We start from the raw sequence: 24,547 nt of genomic DNA, 5'->3' as shown, positions 1-24,547 counted from the left end.
CAACAGAAAGCAGAATAATCAAACGCTGTATTGATGTATTTGGGAAAAGAGATTCAGCTTCTCAAGACTGCGGTGTCAAACATTTGGATATCTCCGAACAGTGACAGTAGGCATGGGCTATCTTTAGCCCTTTCATATTTACTGTCTCACTTTTGCCACTGCAAACACAATGTTTATTAGCTGCTGGAAAAATTTACTATGGTGTCTCTCTCATAAAAATATTTTTCCACCTACAATATTTTATGATCTTGGGAAGTTTCTAGCACAGACACTTCATTTTAATAGTCCTTAACTGGGTTGTCTGAAAAACAAAACCAGATCTTATATGTTGTAAAAAAGTACAGAAAAGGTCTCATCAGCTATCTTTAATTTTTGGGCTACCATTTAAAGACTGGCACAGAGTAGACACTCTGGATGGATGGACTGGAGTTATCAGATAAGATATGAAAATCTAGTTAAAGTTCTGTTTCAGATAAGCAAATTTGCCAGCATTAAGTATGTGCCATGCAATAATTGGGACACACTTCTACTACTAAAATTTTATTGTTTCTTTGAAATTCAAATTTAACTAGGTGATCTGACTTTTGATTCCTGAATCTAAAAATGCTCAGATATAAAGATGGAAAAAGTCACAATAACTAGGAGCTGAAATACCTGAGTCCAATGCCCAGATCCACCAGCGGTTGTGAGATGTTAAGCAGGTGACTTTTGGTGCTTCTATTTTATTCTCTATGAAATGGGGATGAGTCCTGCCACAGCTACCTTGCAGGGCTGATGTGATGCTCAAATACTATGGCAGCAGCAATAACAACCACAGAGCACTTGTACATGCTGGGTACCATTCCAAGTGCTCTCCATGATGAACTCATGTAACCTTCACAACTCTTAGGTGTCAACTGTTATCATTCTCATTTTAAATTTTGCTATTATATTCGTTATTCAAACAGTTAGCAAGGTAAATCAAATGCAGCCAGGCACAAGAGTCTATACTCTCAATTTACCACTGTAGAAATAAAAATATCAGGACGCCTGGGTGGCACAGTTGTGTTAAGTATTTGACTCTTGGTTTTGGCTCAGGTCATGATCTCAGGTTGTAAGATCCAACCCCCCTCACCTCTATGCTCAAGGCAGAGTCTGCTTGAGTTTCTCTCTTGTGCTCTCTCTCTCAATAAAATAGTAAGATTTATTTTAATGAGAGAGAGAGCGCGCACGGGAGTGCATACTCAAGCAGGGGGAGGGGCAGAAGAAGGAGAGAGAGAGTAGACTCAACACAGAGCAGTAAGCCTACAGTGGGGCTGTATCCCAGGACCCTGAGATCGTAACCTAAGCTGAAATCAAGAGTTGGTCCCTTAGCCACTGAGCCACCCAGGCATCCCATAAACAAACAAATCTTTGAAAAAATAAATAAAATAAAAATATAACATGTGTGTAAAAAGATATACAAATAGGAGATGCTCTTCATACCACTAAAGAATTAGAAGAAATTAGACTGTGATCAAAATAAATTAGATTATCTCAGTTGGGGGGACAGCCTAAGTGAAGAGCTACAAGGAGAAGAGATTCAACCAACCATTCTGCTGTCCAGTGGCTTCCTCAGAGTGGGACTAAGGAACATTTTTTAAGAAGGCTAAAAATGAAAAAGACCAGCAGTTCCGTGGGGAAGAAGCTGTAAAAGATCATTTATGAATTAACTAACCATAGATGAACAAAATTAACCTTGGTGTGGACAAGGGATTTGCTGAGATGGAAAGGAAGGACAGAGCTCAGGGAAGCTGAGAAGAGCAAATTAGCAGGGGGTTAAGGACTGAATCAAAATTTGTAAAATAAGCCCTTCATAGATATTTATTACCATCTCAGGATTGTGAATGTGTGCTAAGGCAACATGGTGGGGCCACTGAGTGTGATGAGAAAATGAGAGGAATAGAAAAATACATATTTCAGATTGTGCCCTGGGGTTGTTAGCATGCTTTAAAAAGTTGCTTAACCCTGTATTTGTAAGCAGCTAGAAACTTTTTTGTGTGTGAATTTGTTTTTAATGAAAACTATTGTTTAAGAAAAATTACTACTGAAGGAACTATCAGAAAATGATCTTTTTTTTTTCCCAATGATCATAAACCTTGGTATTTTACATTTATTAGACCAAGTGTGTAATGCATGTGGTTCATACAGAAATAGAATATTTGCTAAATAGTTCTTTTAACTCCAGATAGTTACTCAATCTTAAGAGATATACAAAATGCATAGTATACAGGATTATAAAGCAAAATCCAATGTTCTCTGCTTTAACATCACATGTTTCTAATCCAAAGCTGAGATGTACTATACATAATTAACTTTAGGAACTGTTTTTATCAACTGATGGGTTGGGATGTCTTTACAGATGTGAACTTATCAATGTTCTGTTTAGTGTTAGTATCTAGACAAGGAGCTGGCAGCAAAGTTCCTGTTTCACTAATTACATTCTTTTCCAAAAATTCACTCTGCCTGGGTGTCCAGGTAATTGCAATTAAGGCAGGAATCTGGTAATTAGAAATTCAAGTGCCCTGCCAGGAACAATACACGTCCTCTTGACGTGCTGCCCACAAGACCTAATTCACTTGGAAAGGACAGACACTGATGTGAAGTGGCAGTGTAGATGTTGATTAAGCAACAAGCACTGAAATAAATTTCTCCCCTCATTGTTCTCCCTAAAACCAAATGCACTGTATCTCATTTAAGCTCCCCAAAAGCATTCCGTAAATTCAAAAACACAGAGCCAAGGGCAGAATTGCTAATACTCAAAAAGGTTGCTCACTCTCTCACAAAATCTTTCCAGGCTGGGAAGGGGTATTTGAGGCCTGCCCAGTCCAGCCAGGCAGCAGAGTCAGGTGCAAGGAATTAAGGGTCACTGTATCTTCCTATCATGATATCCCAGACTTTCCACAGGGTCATCCCATTGAAAGGACTAATAAAATGTTAAATGAACTAGTCTCAGAACCTGTCAATGTTCCAATCTCAGAAAACTTTTCATAAAATATAAGAATAAATATATTTCACTTACTGACTAGTTTCCATTAAATTAATCAAACCATATTTTCAACAAACCTCAAATATTATAGTATATGACTGAATATTTACGAACAAATTCATTATGCAATGAAGGTTTTGGAGAGGAAAGCAAAAAGCAAACATGTTAACTTTTAACAAACATGTTAACTTTTAAACTAGCCCTTTAAAATGCAATGACTTATTTTGGCTGATTATTTTGTCTAAAACATTTTCTAGCTAATGGAGTAATTTTACCGGTTTCTTTAATTTCTGACACCACATCAATCTATTATATAACAAGCTGCTCTAAATGATAATGTAAAACTTTAATTCATACAATAATTTACTATTTCCTCAGCAATTCCACATTTTCTCATTTCATTCTAAAAGGCTAAAGATATACAACTGATCAATAGATCCTCTCCAAATCCAGTCTTTCTTATGCAAAGAGACAACTGCTAACAAATGAATCTTTTTTTTTTTTAAACAAAACCCCATTTCCAAGCTGCAGCACCTCCAGTTATGTCTCATCATGCTGAAGTGTGATAAGACATCCAGGCAAAGTGTTTTGAAGTCCTCCAAGGTGGAGGTCCTCTTTCCTATGAAAGTCACTGGCCCCAGCCAAATTTCTCTCTAGCTTCCTGCCTGTCTGTGCCACTGCCCTCTCTCCACCGCATCCAAGTCAAATGCCATTCAAAGCCACATGGCCCCAGATTGCATCCCACTTCTCTTTTGGAGCCCTGCTCCCCCAAGACAGTCCCATTTCTGCAGCTGCACCAGAAAGTCAAGGAGAGTGGAAACCAGGTATCAGTGATCCAGTGGGGGAGCTTCAAGTCTGTGTACAACAGCTGCCTCCTTTCAGGCCACAAATAAATAACCCAGCACAGGGGTCAGCAAAAAGGAGTTCAAGAAACAGTTGCTAATAAGACTTTAGAGAAAAGCCTGGAGTGGTTCAGGCAGGTGTCTGAGCATACCCTAACTTCTTAACCCACTGGCGGCGGGGAGGGTGCTGGTGTAGAGGAAGCCTTGGGGGTCAACACAACACTTCTCTCCCTTCCCTTATGTGGAGGCTGGTCTCTGTCTTGCCATACTATGGCCACGGTTTTTCTTAAATGCCGCAGAGCTTCTTCATCTTACAGTAACATATGCTCCCCGAAGTGTAAACCCATCAAACACTCCATTACCACTTCTATGGGTCTGCAAAAGAAACAAACTTCATCAGTAATCTTCATGCCAACATTAGTAGTTCCTCTGTCCTATGAGAAAACCACCCCATTCTAGCTCTGGAGTAGATTGCTGGTAAAATCCACCCTACCTAAAATTAATCCTTCTAAACTTGAGTCTAGAATGAAGTGTCACGTAGAGTTATTGCTTTTTAAAAATAAAGTATCTGTCACATTTTCAAGATCCAGGAGATTTAAAAGCAAACCATTACATCTGCTACACATCTAACTGCTTAAATTTTTGGTCCAACAGGCTTCCTCCACACCAAAAAGATTCAAACCCAGTACATAAAAATCCTATTCAAAATATATTATTTTTTTCTTTAAAGTAATTCTTCAGGAATCAAGTGTTGGCAAAGAAATTCAAAATATCTTCACATAGGTACATCATTTTAAAAGGATAAGACTGATTCTTTAAAAAGACAAAAGGTAGTTTGGGTTTTTTATTCATTGTATTTTATCTGGGCCTAATTCACAGAATTTGTAAAAAAAAATATTGAATTCCTTAAACATTAAAACAAAACTGAATTTCATAAGCCACATTTCCCCTTATATACTCAAAAAATGATTAGTCAAATCTGAATGTCAAAATGGTGACTCTGTAAAATATTAAGAGAAGAAATTTTTTTCTTAGCATTTCAAGTCTATAAAACTACCAGAATCACCAGACTTCATGTTCTATAATTGGCATGCCTGTGAAGATTCCTGAGATCATAACCAAACATATCTACTGGAAGGAGAAATGGGGATCATCAAAACCTTTCAACAGAAGCACTGGAAACAGAAATGCAGACTGTTCTCCACCTACCCCAGAAGCACATCAATTGCACAGTCAGAGTCTCTAGAAGAAATTACTTCTCTTGCTCTAGAGCAAAGTCTTAGGAGCTAAGAATACAAAAAATAACAACACTGCTCTTATGATGGACAGCTCTGTTAACAGCGCTTATCATTTATTTTCAACGCTGTCAAATAGTCTATCCCACTTTCATTTTTCCATGTTTTAAAAATTTGAGTTAAGGACACTGAGCACATGTAGAGAAAAGTTTTCCATCCCTAAAATCTGACAGCAAATGTGAATCCCTAACTGTGGTGGGTAGAATTCTAAGATGACCTCCAAGCCTGGCCCCTGGGTGTATATATTCTGCTCAATTTCCTCCCCTAAAATGTGAGTAAGAAAAACAAGGATAGGACAAGGCTTCTGAGATGATGCCTCACTGTGGGGCAAAAGGGATTTTGCAGACGTAAATAAGGTCCCTAAAGCAAGGACTCTGAATTACTAAAAGGAGGTTAACCTGGGTGGGTCTGACCAAATTAGGCAATCCCTTACTGGAAAAGGAAGAGATGTGAAGCAACTCCCCTGGAGCACAATGTTGTGGAGAGGGCCCAGCCCCATCACTGGGAATGACTCAAGGTCCATGCCCATGCTAGAGCCACAAGCAAGTGAATTCTGTCCACAACCAGCGAGCCTGGAAGAGGACCAGAACCTCGGAGGAAACCAAAGCCTCAAGAGTAACTCCATCCAATCTTGTGACACCCTGAAGAGAGGATCCAGGAACTCTGTCTGGAGATAATTCATGGGGGTGGTTCCAAGTTGCTGAATTTGTAGTAATTTGTTACCAGGGTAGAGAGCTAATACATTAGCCACTTACCGTTCCTTTCAAATCCAACCAGAAAGCCCCTGTAAGAATTTTTAAATTTTTCTTTTTTAGAAGTTAGTCTATCTTTCTCAAGAGTGTTGTGGTTAAATTTAAGGAAGAAAAAAGATTTTAAGAAGATATAGTGGGTGCTAACGGCTCAAAATTTATGGTAGTTATTACATTAATTTTTTTTAAAGCAAAAATTTTGAGCCAAGGGTACTTTGTGCAAGTTCTATAGGTTAGTTTATGTGACAGAGACATAAACAAAAAGCATTACCTTAAGAAGAAAATCAAAACCACAAAATAAGATAGGTAAACCGATCATTACTCTCTAGTAATTGACTAATGACCCGTATCTTTTCTAGTGGCACATTACTGAGGACCTGGCTTGATGCAAAAGGGAAAGTCATTACTTGGTATCTCTTAAGAAAATGGAGTCACAAAGAAGACAGCAAAGAGAATGCAATGGAAACGGCCTCCACGTGCAGACTGCAGACGTCAGAAACTGCACCCTTCACCCGAAGCACCCGCCAGGTGTCCTGAAACCCTCCATCACTTCTCAAAGCCTGCTTGAGGCTGAGTGTAAGATGCTACTCTCTAGAGAGTACAAAGTAAGTACATGCCTACCAACGGCCAGCTGGGCTTCCTCCTAAGTATGTTGATGCTATGTGATCCTTTAGTTATAAAACTGAATAAAATATAGAACCAAGTGATTAGTAAAATGTAAAAAGAAGGGAAAAACCCTATTCTACTTAAGATGAATAAGCGGCTAAAGCACTGCTATAGAGTTGGGTATGGCTGAGCCAGCTGAACAAGATGGATGGGGAGGAGATATCTATAATGTACATTTATCTGTCCTGTGCTGATACAAAATGTATAATGTATGTATTATTTTTCAATGATTTCAGTGTTAACCAATTTGAGCATTCACACTTGTCCTAGGGACATATAGTGAGCAGACTTATGATTCTCTTCCCTTGCATAACTCAGTATGTACAACCGCTTTCCAGAAGGCCTTGCTCATGACGCAAGAACCACCTCCACAGGCACAAAGGGAAAAGCCCAGGATGGGAGATTGTCCTCTCAGGAGTCTTACTTCCTCCCTGCAGCATAAGGGGACAACCACACAGTTTCTCAAGCCCTCATTGGCAATAATTCCATACTCATGTTTAAAATTTTATCTTAAAATAATATAACCACATTATTTTAAAATGTGATAACTCATCAACCATTAAAAAACAAAACAAAACCAGAACACTTCACCTGGGGGGTAGGGATATTAAAAGATGCTAAGGACACCGAAAAAAATTAGTTCTATGCTGCCGTGTATTAGTATAAGCCTCAATTTTAAGACACAGCATTTCAGGGGGAAGAACTTCATCCAAGGTAAGGAAGGGTGACATTACAGTTCCCGGGAATTCAAATGTACAAAAGAGCAACTTCATGAGGTCATAAATCAAATCTATACTGAGACCCATCATGTCTAGGAAACAACAAAAAGCCACGAACATGATTCTCTTTCAGACCATGTTAAACAAAGCAAACCTTTCAAACTAAGGACCTTAAAGAAAGAATCATTTTTACATTCAAGTGATACTTATAACCAAGATCTAGACACAGTGTCTCAGGATTGAATGACTGCCTGGCAGGCAGGAAAAATAGTAAGCTGCTAGAACTAAGAAAAAAAGTCGTACAAAATTGAATCGGTTTGTATACTACTCTTTGTATACTACTGATGAGGAAGAAAATCAAGACACCATATCCCTGCAGTGCTGCCACCATCTTTCATTATGGGGTTAGCTTGATGTGTTATTAACTAAAATGTGGTATTTTAAATTGGTGTAACTGACATTTGTAAAACTGAGGTACCTTTAGATACTGTTGTTCTCTTACAAGTTGCTGTGTTTGTCCTTTGTCCATTTAATTTTAAGTTCTTTGGGACTAACTGCATCTTTTCCTCTACAACTCCTACTTAGCCTCCAGGATGCTCTACAGAAGCATCCATTTAGATCCTATCCATCTGAGAGAGTAAAGTAGCTACAACAGTCTACTTCAGAATTCCAAGAAGGACAGTGATTAAAAACAGTCATATGAAACTGCACTTTGTTTCAGAAGGAATGTGCAAAAGAGATGCCAATTATATTGGGGGAAAGCGGTCAGCTCCAACAAAACTTATTTGAGTAGCAGAGTGTAGCATCTGTCTACAGTTGACATCCATCCCAATAGGCAAGCTTTGTTCTAGACAGATCCATTACCGTTCAATAACCCAGTTGAAAGCCATTCTGTGATAAATTCTGCTATCCTAGATGAGTCACACAGGCTTTGGGAAGCTGGACTGTCTGGAGATAATTCAACAATATAGGAGGGTCATTTTCCTCATTTTACAAAAAATACAACTTCTGCTATTCAACCTGTATTTCCATTGCTTCATCTACAAGACAAAACAGCACAGTTGGGGATAATACTTTACTACATCATTATCCGGTCAAGTATGATGCACTGGAGAGCTGACAATGTGTGCCAGGCCTCAACCTTTGGTTTGTGACAGTCTGTTTCTGTGCAATGCTATTCTCACTACATATTCAAAATCGTTACCTATTAAACGCACAAAACTACAATAAAGCTAAATACTAACACCTAATCACATAAATAACCAGGCAGATTACAATGGAGTATTTTTAAGTACTTTTGTGAAATACAGACATGAGATTATATATGGGTGTGACAAAAGGAAACCATATGAAAGGGAAAATACCACTCTTTCCTTAATTTTTTCCATAAAAATGCCAATACGTAAATGCATAGCATATGAGGACTATCCTGCTGACCGCCTTAGATCCTGCCACTCAAGAAGCAGTTGTGCACTCTCTCACTAATTATATTATTACATTCTCCTTGTGTTATAAATATTCATTTTTTCTTGACTTCCTCTGCCTGCATATACTGAGAGGTACACAGGCACAAGAAATGTAGATACCTCTAAGAAAACGTTCAAAAGGTAGGAAGCATGAAATTCAGAATTGTTGCAAGTTTATGTTGCAGTATAACCTAAAAGGCGTATGAATTTAGGAGGTTACAAATCACAAATGTTGTCTTCTCAAATAGAAACAATTCCTTTCAATTCTTTTTTTTCTTTTGCTTAATCGGAGAATCTGTTGCATACTTTCCTTCTGATTATTATTTACTGAACTCTAAGCTGCATTTTTTTGTTAATACTTAAATTGATAAAGCAAGCTGCCTGAATCTACTTTCGCTGTGCTCATTTCTATCTGCTGCTTTAGTCTGAGGCACATTTTCCTTTATTTCACTTTTCCACAAGCCATAAAAAAACTCATTTCTAATTCATCCGTTCGTTCAGCTTAACCTCTCTTCTCAGCAATTAAAGCACTCTGCGCATCCCTCATCTATCACACAGCCAGCTAAATAATGCATTGCGTCCCCCGCTCATCTTTTATCATCCCAAATGACAGGTATTAGCATATCTCCCCAGTCAATTACAGTGCAGCAGAATAATCACAGCATAATTGGGCGAAAGCCACTCTAATCACCAACCCTGCAAACTCGCAGAATAAAAACTGAGTGGCAGTTCAGACAGGCCTTGCTCTTGTCCATGACTCCAGCCAACAAGCCTGGCAGATCTCCATTTCCTCCCCTTTCAAACTTATCCTTTGGGGAGGTCAACTTCCCCACAGGTCCCATGTTAAGGAAAAGAACGTGTACATATGTGCACACAAGTGGGAACTATTTACAACTTGCACATGCATGTGTTTATTAATACTTGTGATTCTAGATGTTTACACATACTATTAAATAGCAGAGAATGAAAATTCCTGTCAATCAGAAAACAAAGTCATGTCGGGAATATGATGTCATTAGAAGTTCTATTTGGAACTCAAATTAAGGTAAAACAAAATATTAATTTTTTAAATAAAGATTATTTATTATCAAAACTGAAGCCCTTCAAGTGTCTACATGGTAAAGGTATCTTCTGTATTCTCTTTTTAAAAGATTTACTGATTTATTTCAGAGAGAGAGCACACAAGCAGGGGGAGGGACAGAGAGAGAGAGGGAGACAAGCAGACTCCCCACTGAGCAGGGAGCCCTACCAGGGGCTGGATTCTAGGATCCTGAGATCATGACCTGAGTGGAAATCAAGAGTCAGGAGCTTAACCAACCAACCAACCCACCAGGCACCCCCTATCTTCTGTGTCTTAAAAATCAGGATTTCCCAGCTTCTTTTTCAATTACTCATTTATCACAAGAAATGATTCTAGTTGACTATGTATTATTATTCTTATACTACAAAAGCACATGACAATTTTCTAAAAATCATGACAGGGATCCCTGGGTGGCGCAGCGGTTTAGCGCCTGCCTTTGGCCCAGAGCGCGATCCTGGAGACCCGGGATCGAATCCCACGTCAGGATCCCAGTGCATGGAGCCTGCTTCTCCCTCTGCCTATGTCTCCACCTCTCTCTCTCTTTCTCTCTCTGTGTGTGTGACTATCATAAGTAAATAAAAAAAAATTAAAAAAAAAATAAAAATCATGACAATATTAAATATCATCACATTAACACATTAAGATGACTGAAGAAGGGCAGCCCAGGTGGCTCAGCGGTTTAGGGGCCGCCTTCAGCCCGGGTCATGATCCTGGCGACCCGGGATCGAGTCCGACGTCAGGCTCCCTGCATGGAGCCTGCTTCTCCCTCTGCCTGTGTGTGTCTCTGCCTGTCTCTCTCTCTCTTACTCTGTGTCTCTCATGAACAAATAAATAAAATCTTTAAAAAAAAAATAAGATGACTGAAGATAGGTTTACTTGTTTAAAGGGACTAAAAATTAAATAAGACAATAAGACTACAATGTGAGAAATTTATAATTATAAATGTAAAATACATATTTTTTTTTTAAATTCTGAGAAATGTTCAGGAAATCTTGAATGTATTTTTAGAATACTTTTATAAGTTTATTAATTTTACCATGTTATTTAATGTACAATATCTAGTCTAGGCCTATACCCAATTCTCATTTTAAATAACATGTATTCATTTGCTACCCCATTCTTCACCTCCTCTCCCCCTCAATGAGATCCAAAAAAGTCACTCTGAAATGAAAATTTAATTTGGGGAAGAGTAGAGGGAGGTTAAGAGGAATTTCTTATAAAAATGTACATAGCTCCTTAGGAAGCAGCCAATTAAGTGCTTTAAAGTGCCATGTGTAGCTAGAAGAAAATGAAATTTTCTGCAGGATTTCATTTACTCTGTCTCAATCACAGAGCGCATAAGTCCTATGGCTCCCTGTATTTCTTTTTTTCCCTTCCTCTCATTCTTTTCACACGTCCATCTAAGACCGAAGGAACCCCACCCCTGAGGTGGGCTCTGACCCAGACAGAAGAAGACATCCCCCCTCAGCCAGAGGCCAGCCTGACCAGTGGAGCAGACTCACTAGGCAAAGCAGGCAATGACGAGCAGCAGCAAGTCTCAGGGACTTGGCACACGGGGACACACATCACTGCACGCGGCACAGATGCTTTGGCTGGGCACGAAAGAATAAATTAGACATGGCAAAACTCTCTGCTTAGTGATTTAGTAGTAGCCACGAACACAAACAGAATACAGGAAAGTATGAAAATAAGTCATCATTGCTATGAAACAAACAAGATATATTTATTACTTGTATTATTCAGAATTTATGGGATTTTCAACTTCAACTCTGTCAGACAATCCAGTCCTTCAACACACACAAAGACACTAAAACCATTATCCAATATCAAAAAGCCAACTGTCAAAAGATCAGAGTAAAAGCAAAATTTAGACACAACAAATAGTCTCCCAGACTTTTTCTTGCTTTCCAATCCTGTTATTTTAAAATTATAATATGAAATGTTTTATTTGCATTATTACTTCAAGAACCCTGCATGTATTTTTGTTGGCATATCTTTGCAAATGTACCCACAGGATACATTACTTCAGTTGTAAAATGGTAATTTTAGTGCTTATTGGGGAATATCTGTTACACGTATTTATCAGTGGTACATCTGGTATGCAAGTATTAATTCAACAGGTTTTTTTTTCCAAATCTGATTTCTGAAAATCATCTTCTAATATATTCTTTAATTCACGTAAATGTTCTACTTGGCTTTAAGCATCTTCCAACATATTGGCTCTTTCAACACCAGTCACTTTGACATTCTCAACTGACTTGCAAAAATTGACATGGCTTGGGTAAAAGCCAGATTTAAGGCAGGAAGAAGGGAGGAGGAGGGTTTTCACCATCTGAAGAAACAAAACCGGCTTTAAAATTTGGCATCAGAGAGAACCTAAAACACACACAATCAAAATCTTCCCTCATCTCCCCTAGAATAATTTCTTTGCTTCTTCCCAACAAAATCTTAAGCAGCTTGAAGATTATTAATATCGTCACAGTAACTCTATGCTAAGGAATTTTATAGTCAAGCCCAGAAATATGCCTCTAATTCTTGTGCATATCCCAAATGAACAGGTGTTTGAGGGTGGGGATAAGGAGGATATATGCATTTTTATTATTACTGGAGAATTAAGTTCTCAAAAAATAGTGCCAAAAATAATGTCCCTGGAGAAAAATGGAGTCAATCAAATTCCAGAATATACAAGTAAGTAGTAAGCTTTTCTTCAAGGGTAACTCCTCCCTGCCTTAAACAGGTCACTGCTGAAATCCACAGTACCTGGGGCCATGTTTAATTTCTAACATCCTTTAACAAAACAAAACAAATACAATGTAAGTCTGACAAAAGCAGGCATAAATTGTTTTGCATTAAGCTCCCCTTCACTCACTTTCCTACATTCACCATCAGTCAAACATGTCTGCACAAATGTACTTACTATATCTAGCGACCCATGCCATGCAGTCAGGAAATCCATCTAAACAGTCTGCCCTCTACCATCACCTGACAGAGCATCTGGTCTAGGAGAAATGGAGCTCCTACCACACTCAGAACACACTTGGTTACAATAAAATATTTTATTTTTTATATAATGTCAAAGCATATTATGGAAACCTCACACATTCCATATCGAGTTATGTGGCTTAGTGGGTACTTTGATGCCGATTAAACTCTACAAATATCTTGTGATCACCTAATACTTCAAACAGTGTGCACATACACATTCCAATTGGGATAAACAGCTTTTAAAGAAAAAGTGTTTTCACTGTTGAATATAGATCTAAAATGATATGAGAGCCCTAATACATTGAATTGAACCATATGAAATTGCTACTATTAGACTCTTTCTGAGCTGTAAAATGATGATCCTGTAACATTCGATTTCAGATACAGTTCCCAGACTGGAGGACTAATTCCAAATACTGCTGTAATTCTGCATAAAGGGCACTGGCAAAAAAAAAAAAAAAAAAGGGCACTGGCCTGGGAGGCAGAAACTTGGATTTTTGTTCTACCTTGCCACTAAACAGGGCCTAAAATATGTCACTTTCCCTCCCTCAATCTTATTCATTATGGAAAAAAAATGAGATTAGTATTCTGGGCTACTTCTCCTCTTTGAGAAAATGATGAACAAGTAACTGACTCATGAGTTTAAGGTTCTAGAATTAGTCAGGGCAGCTCTAAAGATTAGCAAAGGGGATTAAAGGTGGCAGGAAATAAAATTCCTATACTCTGTTTCCCTTTTAAAAATTTTTGCCTAGCTTTATTTCATAGAAGGATGTTTGTAGACAAAAGATACTTATGCTTTTCCCCAGATGATAAGGATGGCTTAGGCTGTAAATAGTAGAGGGGAGACTCAAAAGAGTAACAAAATAAGGACAGAGTTGAAGGTTTGACTTAATGAATACAAGGAGAACTGTAGTGCTTCAGGGTTGAAAAGAACCTTATCAAGTCACCAATTTTCCAACCTGTTAACGGGATTCCACATAAAACAAAGATGGGCTCACTTCTAGTTAAGGAGTCTTAATTACAAAAAGCAGGACAGAAAAAAAAAACAAAACAAAAACAAAAAAAGCAGGACAGAAATACTACTGTGTATTTAATCCAAACTCAGAAATGAGGGAAGACCCCAACAACTCTCAAGCAACCCCTTATGGCACTCAAGACCATTAACCAGTAAGTCTACGCCTCTCTGTCTCTTAAGGGCACATACTTTGGCCTTCATAGTTTTTTTCGTCTTTTCTAAATTTTCTATTCATGTATTCCTCTAAAGGCAGAGTTGAAAAAGAAACTAAAACAGCCCTTAAAAAGATAATTAAACATGACACGCAAAACTGTACCAAAATAGTAGAGGTGAATATAAATGGAACATTTTCCCCCAAATCTTTCCTAAATAAGAATAAAGCAGATTTGTTTTAAAATCAAACATGTAAGTGTACAAACCACCAGCAGATGGCAGAAGGAGAGGCTGGGAAATTCTCTAACAAAAGAAGGGAGCAACTCAACATGGATTCCCAAATCACGACTTGAGAACTGCTATAGATTTTTTTCCTTCTCCAGTCTTTCTTTCACGGAGATACAGAAAATTCTCCTGCTTCACCAATATAGATTCTATAATTTTCATTTAGATTCAATGACTGAAGCAGTAAAGAATAAACTTGGTTTTCTACTTCTCTAAACATTTCTACTAGATTTTCAATAAATACAAAATTGAAAATACAAAAATAAATCCTTTAAATTTTGAAAAGATGAGTAACATGAGTAAGATGATAAACTTTAAAAAGAAAATCTTTGCTAGTTTCATTTCAATGACACTGTTGCCTTAAATATGTTTTCACCAAAGTTACATTCACACCCGCTTAGCAAGTTAGCCAAGTATAAATTCAATAGAAAACACACCCTGGTGAGAAAATGCAAACAGCTGAGAAGAACCTGAGTTACTGCAGCTTTATAAGGAAAAGAGGTGTTTTTAGAGGGAAGATTAATGTATGCTTTCAGGTGGTGACATTCATAAAAGGAAGGACATTTTAACAATTATAATCTCTTATTATGTGGAGCTAAACATTCTTAATCTAGAATACTGTATTCAGAGCCCCCCGATATAACCCCAAGCATATCAGTGAATGAATGGCCTATTACAAGAGTCACCAAAAGAATGCCTTATTTCATAATCCTGTTTAAAAGCTTCCCACTTGAAAAATCCAATGGGATGAGCTGGCATGGTTGTTGTTGCTATTATTATTATTATTAATATTTGAACTGAATAGAACATTCCCTCTGCTTTATGTTACTTTACTATGATAGCAAATTTCTTCTGTTTTCTACTTATCTGCTCTAATGCTTGGTGGTTTATCAATTAAATAATGGCTATTCTGATTACAAAATGGATTATGTCTTATTCATATGAATACTGGGAAGTTTTCTTTTCTAGACCAGCTCTGGCCAACAGAACTTTCTTCAAAGATGGAAATATTCTACAAAGGCACAGTGCCAATATGGTAGCCACTAGCAACAAGTGGCTATGGAAATGTGACTAGTACAACTGAAGATTATTTTTAATTTAATTTTAATTTATTTAAAGTAGCTACACATGGCTAGTAAATACCAAACTGGACAGCATAGTTCTGGATGACCAAAATAAACAATGAGAAATAATCAAGCTGGAGACCTGTGATGTGAACTGGCCAGAAAAAAAAAAAAAAGAAAAAGAAAAATGTAAGTGAATCTCCTCCTACTTTTCTTCAAGGTCACATTTTTGGTTATTTACCCAACGGAACACATTTCAGAGATAGCCTACCAGTGTTCTGTTCTAATTCCTCCTTAGTTATTATAAATAGTTATGACAAAGAGTTACAAATTGCATAACAACATTTTACTTTTATATGAGAGAAATATAGATGATTTTCATAATGGTGAGATGTCAAAATCCAGGAATAAATCCAAAGATGACTTACATCACTGCCCAATATGATTCCCCCAGCTATACAATTTGCCACAAGTAAAAGTACCTTATTTTTAAAAGGACAAATAAGTTTTACTTTTATTTTATTGGAAATTGTTTTTGGAAATGACTAATCCATTTGTTATTTATAAGTTTTATAAGTCACACTGGAATCCTATTCCATTTCGTAGAATACAACAAATATATTCAATCAAAGCAATATTATCACAGAGTAGCATACAATTATATCCAAAAAGAGAATATAAACTTGTATCTCCTAGAATTTCTTTCTGGCATAAGATTTATCCCAAAAGCTGTGTCAAGAATGTAGGGCCAATGGAAGCAAGGGTTTATTACTCTTAGGCACTCCCAGCACATAACGTGTATAATCCACAGATGTTTGAACGAAATGCAGTGGAAGAATGAAACCAATGAATCTAACTGCAGATTGTGGATTAACAAAGATAAATTTAAATTAGTAGTGAGATAAACTGGAACCAGCTGGTCGGTCTTCAGTGTCAACCAGAGCCACTCAACAGCTTCAACAAGCATTAATAATGAATACATCTTCTTTCAGCTGGGCTCCACCTTATAAAATGCCAAGCTAATACATTAACTCAGATAATAGAAAAATCGGTGAGAAAACCCCAGAATAGAAAAAATGGCAGTAGTAATATGTAACATCACAGGTTTTTTGCTCTTAATAATCAGAACTGTTAAATCATCAACAGAGCTCTAAATAACCAGCAACACCTACTTAGTAGGAGCCAAGTGCAAGTCAATATTGGATATAAAAAGATGAGCAAAATGAAGTCTCTAAGCTTATAATCTTTCTGGAAAAAAATGCCATATGATGGCGCTGGGCCAGGCCATACCATGCTGTTTCTCATATACAGATCAAAAACAAGTTGGAAAAAAAAACAAAAAAACAAAAACAAGTTGGCCAAAGAAATTTCAAACACAGCTGACCACTGAGTAACATGGGGGTTAGAGCTGCCTATTCGAAAATCTGTGTATAACATCAGACTCCCCAAAAACTTAACTACTAAATAACCTACTGTTGACTGGAAGCCTTACCAATAATACACTACTGATGAGCATGTTATTTTGTATGTGATGTGTATTACATGTTGTATTCTTATAATAACATAGGCTACAGAAAAGAAAATGCTATTAAGAAAATCTTAAAGAAGAGAAATACATTTACAGTACCGCACTGTGTTTATGGAAAACGATCAAGTACTTAGTGGACCTGCACAGTTCAAACCTGTGTTGTTCAAGGGTCAGCTGCAAACTGCAAAGGCAGTGAGTGCTGTAGAAGCTCAGAGCTTGAAAGCTCAGAAGTCTGCTATGCTGAGGGAAGGTGTCACAGAAAAGGAACAGTATGAACTGAGACTGGAGGGGAGGATGAACATGAAATGCAACAAGAGGACGGGAAAGCATTTGAAGGGAAGGCAAGGTATAAGGTTAGGCTCGGAAGGAAGGAAGTTAAGAGCTCAATACAGTTATGAGGCTACCCCGGGGGGTTAGTACACCAGTTTGAACTCTGATGTTATATTTCTCTTAGGTATTTAATCAGTCAACATATGGATAAAAAGTAATACATCAGAGTAAACAAATTTAGTACTTATTTTAAAATCTGATTCTTAGGGGCACCTGGGTGGCTCAGTTGGTTAAGCATTGGACTCTTGATTTCGACTCAGGTCATGATCTCAGGATCACGAGATCAAGCCCCCCCCCCCCCCGCCGTCCCGCCCCCCATCAGGCTCCTTGCTGAGTGTGGGGTCTGCTTGAGATTTTCTGTCTATACACCTCACCACCCGTGACCCCTAGCTTTTTTGTGCCCACATGTATGCTCTTTCTCTCTCTTAAAAAAAAAAAAATTAAATTAAATTTAAAAAACTTAAATTAAATCTGATTTTTAAGTATTTTTAAGTTTAGGCTTTTCACTAAAATAACAATAAATTTTAGGTGCTTAAATACTAAAAATTTTTGCCAAAATAGGATAAAAAGGTAATATTAAGAGGAAATATTAAATATTTTTATTTAAATATTAGGAAAAATTAGGAGATTACTAATCCTTAATTCACTCCCACCTTTGCCAGTAATGAGCTATCTGTGGGAACAAAGAATCCTTTGGCCTTCAGTTCCCTCATCTCTAACATGGAGGAAACCTAGATCAGAGGACCTTGAAGATATCCAGGAGGGGTAAAATTTTAGGACTCTAGGACAGTATAGTTCCAAGAAAAGACAAAAAGAAAATACAGGAAGGAAGAGACAAAATGAGGTGTAGGTCCTGAAACAATGTTTTCGAGAAAAGGCCTTATTGAGTTTTATACACCTCCCTTAGGGTTTGGTCTAAAAGGTGGGGGTGGAGGTGACAGGCTGGCATTCTCCTCCCCAGCAGGGGATGGTAACCAGTAGGAGCAGTAACAGCTTGAAGGGAGTCCAGGAGTGAAGGGCTCTGGCACTTGTGGGTTCCTGTGATGACCTACAGTTTACATCTTTTTTTTTCTCTCATTCTTTTCTAGAACATACATGCTTACCCTTGATTTTTCTTAACATTCGGCTTAAAATTATCTACCCACATACATTTTTATAATAAAATCATGAAAATGGGCATAGAATACAGGATTTCGTTTTTCCAAAGAACATGCCAGCCAAAATAACGTATTGAAGTATTTTTTGAATTTGTGGAATTCTAATGCCAATTTAGAAGTGGAAAACAAATGAACTGATAATATATATTTATGTTCACCCATCTTTCAAAAGTAAAAGTTTTTATTTATTTTTTCAAGATTTTATTTATCTAAGAGAGAGACATGAAAGAGAGAACAAGCAGGGCAGTGGTGCAGAGCAGAGGGTGAAGCAGACTCCCCACCGAGCAAGAAGCCCCGCGTAGAGAGCCCAGACTTCCCAGGACCCTGAGATCATGACGCGAGCCAAAGTCAGTCGCTTAATGGACTGAGCCATCCAGGCACCCCCAAAGTAAAAGTCTTTAAAAAATGATTTTGGTAACCAAATTATATTACAGCCAAAACAAGCACTAAGAATTTACCCTAGAAAAAATGTTGTACTGAACCACAGGTATATTTTTAAATCTTTGTCTTGGCTTTATGCATATTCATTAACTCAGCACGATATTCAAGAAGCAGCCCTGGAGCAGGAGGGAGAGGTGCCACATTCATAAGGAGAATCCACGACAGAGCCCTGGTGGAGTGCTTTATGGCATGGCTGTGGAGAAGGAAGAGAAGTCTGAGAAACCATGGCCACACTCACAGGAGGAAGATCAGCAGAGCACTGTTGGAGAAACCAAGGGAAGAGGGCCAAGGAAGGAAGAAGGGTCCAACTGAGACAGGTGGCTATGAAGAGGCAAGTGAAAGGAAAGGAATGAGCGGGACCTTAGCAAGAGGGGTGGAGTGGGGACAGAGTTATGGGCAGATGAGATGACATGGGAAGTGAGGAGGCAGGTAGCAGTGCAGACCTCACTGGTTCTTAGGACATTCAAGAAAGAGAACAGGCTTGGGTTCCCATCCCACTTCTGTTATTCATTAGCTGTGTCAATTTCTATTTCCTTCCCCAAAACTGAGAATAACACAGTCCCTAACTCATTGGGAGAATGGATTAAATAAAAAACTTGCTTCTTTATGATTCTTGACTTAGCTACCTACAACAAACAAGAAACAAAAGATATTCATGATCATGAAATTTTAAAGTATTTAGATTTTGATAAGATCTCTCAAAAAATTCATGGAAAAGTTACAATTATCTAGTTTCTCTTTTTAATGACCCAGAAATATTTTACTCACTCCTCTTTTTCACTTCTCTACTATAAATTTCTTTGTAGAACTCATAAGCAGCAAACTTTTAGCCTTTTCTATTTTTAATAGCATAACTGTATATATATTTCCTTAGCTGATTTATCATCTCATTATCTATTGCTAGCAGCCTTATTTAGTGCATTAATGATACAGAGGCATCTTATCTTGTTAAAAGAACTGACCCATTTTGCCTGTCCCTGTGACTCCTAATGTATTATTCTATAGAATTATAAACTTCTTAATATGTTTAAGTTTTGATGAGAACCAAAGTCAAGATCAGTGTCCTACAGTTTGCAGAACTTTCCTTTCCTAATATATTTGCTCATTTATTTTGAAGCACCTCTTCTATTCACTACAATTCTTATTTTTGGAAAGTACATGATTTTAAATTAAGCATCTTTCCAAACCTGTATAGAAACAAATTCCAGAAAATCAAAGTTGCTGTAATTCAGAGCGAAAAATGAGAACCATTGGAAACACCTGGAGTATCTACTGTGGTAAAGCTATTAGCATTTCAAATTCTAAGCTACTTTTGACTGAGAAAAGCCTAATGACGAATTGGGATTTGAGAAATTAAGATTTGAAACGTATGAAAGCATAGCTATCTCTCATTAGATTAGCTTGAAAAAAATTAATCTCAAGCCAGCACGAACAGTCATGAGAGTTTGGAATGACTGCAAAATTGTTCCTAAGGTCGCAGTTTCAGCACACTCACACACAATAACAGGCTGTTTGTATCTCTGCGTCCCAACACGTTTAAGTTATTTTCCAACAAGACTGAAGAATTCATGCTTCAATCTTAAGTAAATATAAAGCCTGCAGACTTAAGAGAAGGAGAAGCATCCAAGGGGTGAATAAGTCGATAGTGGGGGGAAAAAGTAAAAAAAAGAGGAGAGGCATATTAAATATCAGTACTAACAGGATCAGAGACATACATGGTGCAGATGCACACTTCAGCATTCTACTCATTTGCCAAAGTGATGCCATTACTGTATTCCCAGTGAGGAAGTATCTGAGTTCTTTTTCCCAGGGCATAAAAATAGGACAAAGGAGGCAGTTGTGAATAAATGTTCAGAAATGTGACCAATACCAAATATCCAGACTTTTCAAGAAACAAGATGTACTTGCTGACTTGTGGATAATGAATGAAGCAAAAAATAAAATTTCAAATTTCTCATTTTTAGTTATATGTACAATCTGATATAGATCTATAAATGTGGAAAAACTCTTTAATTCTTTGAAAAATCACTGAATTATTGGGAAAATATTTCAAACTACTGTCTCTACAAATTGAATTGAAGACTACAAAAGCAATCTGCTAGTTTAGCCATAAAACAAATAAAAGCCTTTTACACAGTGGGGCAGACCACGAGAGCTGCCTGTACAGTAATCTTCATAATACTGCTGCCTACTCGGTAAGTATGAAGGATTATGGAGATGAGTTCACAAGAACTGACCCTACAGGTTTATTAAATATGCAGTGAATATTCTGCATGCCATGCTGGGCATTAAATAAAAAAATGAAAAATTAAAACGATGACGATATGTTAAATACTGCAAATACTGAATTAGCTCTATTTAGAATTGAAATTTTCTTTAGTAATTTTTGACACAGAAATAGAAGAAACAGGTTAAGGGTAAACTTGAGTTCGTTCACCAAATAGCTGAATATTTATAAAGTCTTAACTTATATTTTTACTTTTAAGTTATATTCATTTGTGACATAAACCTTGCTAAGCTTATAACCTCAGAACAGCTTTGATTTTGCTAGTATTACAATGTCATCCACCTATAATTGCAGCACAACCATTAAACTGTACTAGTAAAATGCCAAGCACATAAAATGGAAATAGAAAAAATATGAAAAATATAAACAACTAATTTTTATTTTTAAGCTAAAGATGTTGCACATACAGGAGTCAGCTAAGAGTAATCAATCACCCATACCTTGTACTCTAAAGTCTCCACCAATTATTCTCCTAAACTTCTGACTTCCAAAGTAACTGATGGCACCTACATTACTTCTGCACTTCTAGATGAAAATGAAGTCATGTAAGTGCCTCTCCTAATAAGTGCCTTCTACCAATTTACTTACATGGTTTAAGAATTATGAGCAAATATGTCCAAAAGGCAAGTCAATCTGCTAACACACAAGTCCAAAAGACTGTAATCTAAGATATCTGTGACTGCTCCCACTGTGTGCTCCCTCTCTTTGTGACACACCATCTCTTCCTCTGGCTCATTCTCAGCTCCTCCACCTTCCTCATTGCACATATCCCAGTGATTACCGGGTCCCCAAGACTCACTTCCTAAGAATTCCTTTCCTCTTCCACTTTGCTAGCTCAGGTCCACATTGTTTTTTACCTGATCCATTCAACCGCCCTTCACTGGTCTCTGGCAAATCCATCCTCAACAAGGTGGCCAAAATCTAAGAACAGCTTTGTATTTTCTATAGGATAAAATTCAAGTCTTTAATCTCTTCAACCTCTGATCTTGCCACACAGGCAGAATTTAACTTTTAGTTCCCTCTGATTTTTCTCATGGTTGTCCTCTGACCTGAAAACAGTTCTCATTTCTCTTGTCCTCCTCTCCTGCCTCATGGAATACACTCTCTCAAGCTCCTAGAATGCTTTCCCACTCTGCCCTACCCATTCTCGCAATCCTCCGCGTATGTCTAGCAGACAACCACATGGCAGGACAACCTATGCCTACCAAATCACTGTGAGCAACTTAAGGGCAGGGACTGGGATTGAATTTCGTTGCGACTGGAACATAGGGGTTCAACAAATATTTGAAGCAGGGATAATGAATAAATGGACTAATGAAAGTAGAGTAGTAAACCCAAACAGCACTCCAACAACATTCAGCAGTGGTACTGCAGTCCCCTCCACACTTGGAGCCACTGAGTAAATCCTGTTCCATGGCTAATTCAAACTTAAACATCAATTACTACTAAATGAAACTCTTCGTTTCCTGTACTATTTCTTATATTCCCGACAACAAAGAATGAAGGTAAAGAAAATACTACGATAGTCTAATCTTACAAAAGAAGGGGGGAAATCTTAAACTCTGGAAGATTTCTAGAACCTCTGCATTTGATAATAAAAACAAGTCCTAGCTGTGTGAGGCTTCTGATCCACCTAGGGGAGCTACCCAATAAGCTACATCAGACTACACACCTTGAGTCCAAAGGCGGTATCCTCCGAGGTCAAGACTTCAACCTGAAATCATAAGGAAAAAATAATTTAGGCACTCTCAAAAATGTTCTTTGAGTCTAGCCACAGACACCAGAGCACAGGCATGGCCTGGAACTAAGAGTTTGGAGAAAACTGGTATTCAATTTATGTAAGGCATCAAGAAAGAGAGATCTGGGATTCTCTTCAAGAGTTGGCTGGGTATAAACATAGGTCATTGCCCCAGGCTCCAGTTCTAAAATAGGGCAAGTGCCTATCAAATTTATGTATTTGTCATCATGTTGAAGTGGTGGTATAAGTTCCTCAAAATGATCTAGAAGTCAGAAGAATCATCTTTCTCAGTTAAAATCACAAGATGTTGCATATGCTTTTTGATCTTTTACGGACAGTGAGGGGAAAGTTATGCTTCGTAAAGCAATTTCATCATGCTTATGATGCTGCTAGTAATTTCTTGTCCTGCTCCCATCAGAGTGGGTAGTCCTGAGAATCTGGAATGTTGCAGAGCAAGAGTGACTGAAAGCAATACTCAGGAAAAGGCAGGCAGAGTCTAAGCAACAAGTTGTGAAATGATGGCAAAACTTCAAAATTGCCTGTCAGTCTTGTGCATGAGAAGACAGAACTCATTAACATGAATTCAAAAAGCTGCATGGAACAAGACGTGTATTGATAATTACTGTTTTTTAAACATAATTATTCAGTCTGGTGTGTAAAGCTTTAACTTTGACTACTACAAAGTACCAATATATGATACAAGAGAGCAAAGAAAGAAAGCAACAGAATATGGATTTTTTTAAGTGTCTGAAAGAAGACAAGTGGGGGTGGAGCAGTAATCTCAGACTAGCTGACTTCACCGTCGAATTTTCAACTTTTAGAATTAGGACTTTGTGATCGGTGTTTAAGTAGAAGGCACACAAGCCTATCCAATGTATCTTGCTATAAAACAAAATTGGATTCTTCCCTTGAGAGAAGGAAATACAGAAAGGAAGACCATTTCAGTAAGATTGTCATCCAGTACAAAAGTAAAGGGGTCAAAAAGAAACAAAGAAATTGTATTCTCCAACTGATTGGCTGCAAAGGAGGCTCATCCACCACCTGGGACTTGGCGGAAACTGGTTCATAAAGCAGGAGAAACACACAATTAGGTATTGGGAAGATGACCAGCCTCATTTTGACAAAAACCATATGTTGCTGATAACAAATGTGAAATGCTGGATCAACTATAGTACAAAATCATTATAAGATTCAGTGACAGCATGTCTGTTTCCACTTTGATTTCCAAAGCTAATTGTTAGATTTAGAAGCAAGATTTTATTACAGACTTTGTTTAAGGGGGGTGGAGGGAAGCAACAGTTATTGGCAATTTACATATGTTTGAATTTCCTAAGTCCTGTCTTTCACAGTATTAGATTACTAACCTCAAATATTTTTACATTAAAACCTCTAATCAACATTGAAGAGTTTAGTTGAAGGCAAAGGACACACGACAAATTCAGTGCATCTTAACTATTGTAAATACTATACAGCATTGACTCTTATGTTACAGACACAGAGCATATCTGCATATATTTTTTAGGTACATTCACCCTTCTGATGTGATACTTTAATGTACATACAATTATCTGAAAAATATATTAGAAGTTTAAATCTGCAAAAACCATCCCCAGTGAGTTCTGTGTTTGCTTAATATATTATAAAAAGTCAAAGTGAGAAAAGTCAATAGCAAATAGAAATCTATTTCAAGATATGGCTTCGATCTATTTGACAACTTGAGATAATAACAAAACCAAAGC

The 24,547-nt window shown here is 37.5% G+C and overlaps 1 protein-coding gene across 11 annotated transcripts in view; it reads right to left on the bottom strand.

The window, feature by feature from the left end:
* Positions 1-24,547, bottom strand: part of ARID1B (AT-rich interaction domain 1B) — a 434,844-nt gene that overhangs the window by 152,398 nt on the left and 257,899 nt on the right. For 7 of the 11 annotated variants that reach the window (XM_049113926.1, XM_049113935.1, XM_049113930.1 and 4 more), the window contains exon 5: positions 22,743-22,784. The exons of the other annotated variants lie outside the window; for them this stretch is intronic. In XM_049113926.1, the coding sequence (XP_048969883.1) occupies positions 22,743-22,784 (42 nt within the window). The remainder of the gene's footprint in view (positions 1-22,742; positions 22,785-24,547) is intronic. 11 annotated transcript variants of the gene reach the window in all.

Source organism: Canis lupus, chromosome 1 (assembly GCF_003254725.2).
Source record: "Canis lupus dingo isolate Sandy chromosome 1, ASM325472v2, whole genome shotgun sequence".
NCBI classification, from domain to species: domain Eukaryota; kingdom Metazoa; phylum Chordata; class Mammalia; order Carnivora; family Canidae; genus Canis; species Canis lupus.
This window is presented reverse-complemented; position numbering and strand designations above follow the sequence as displayed.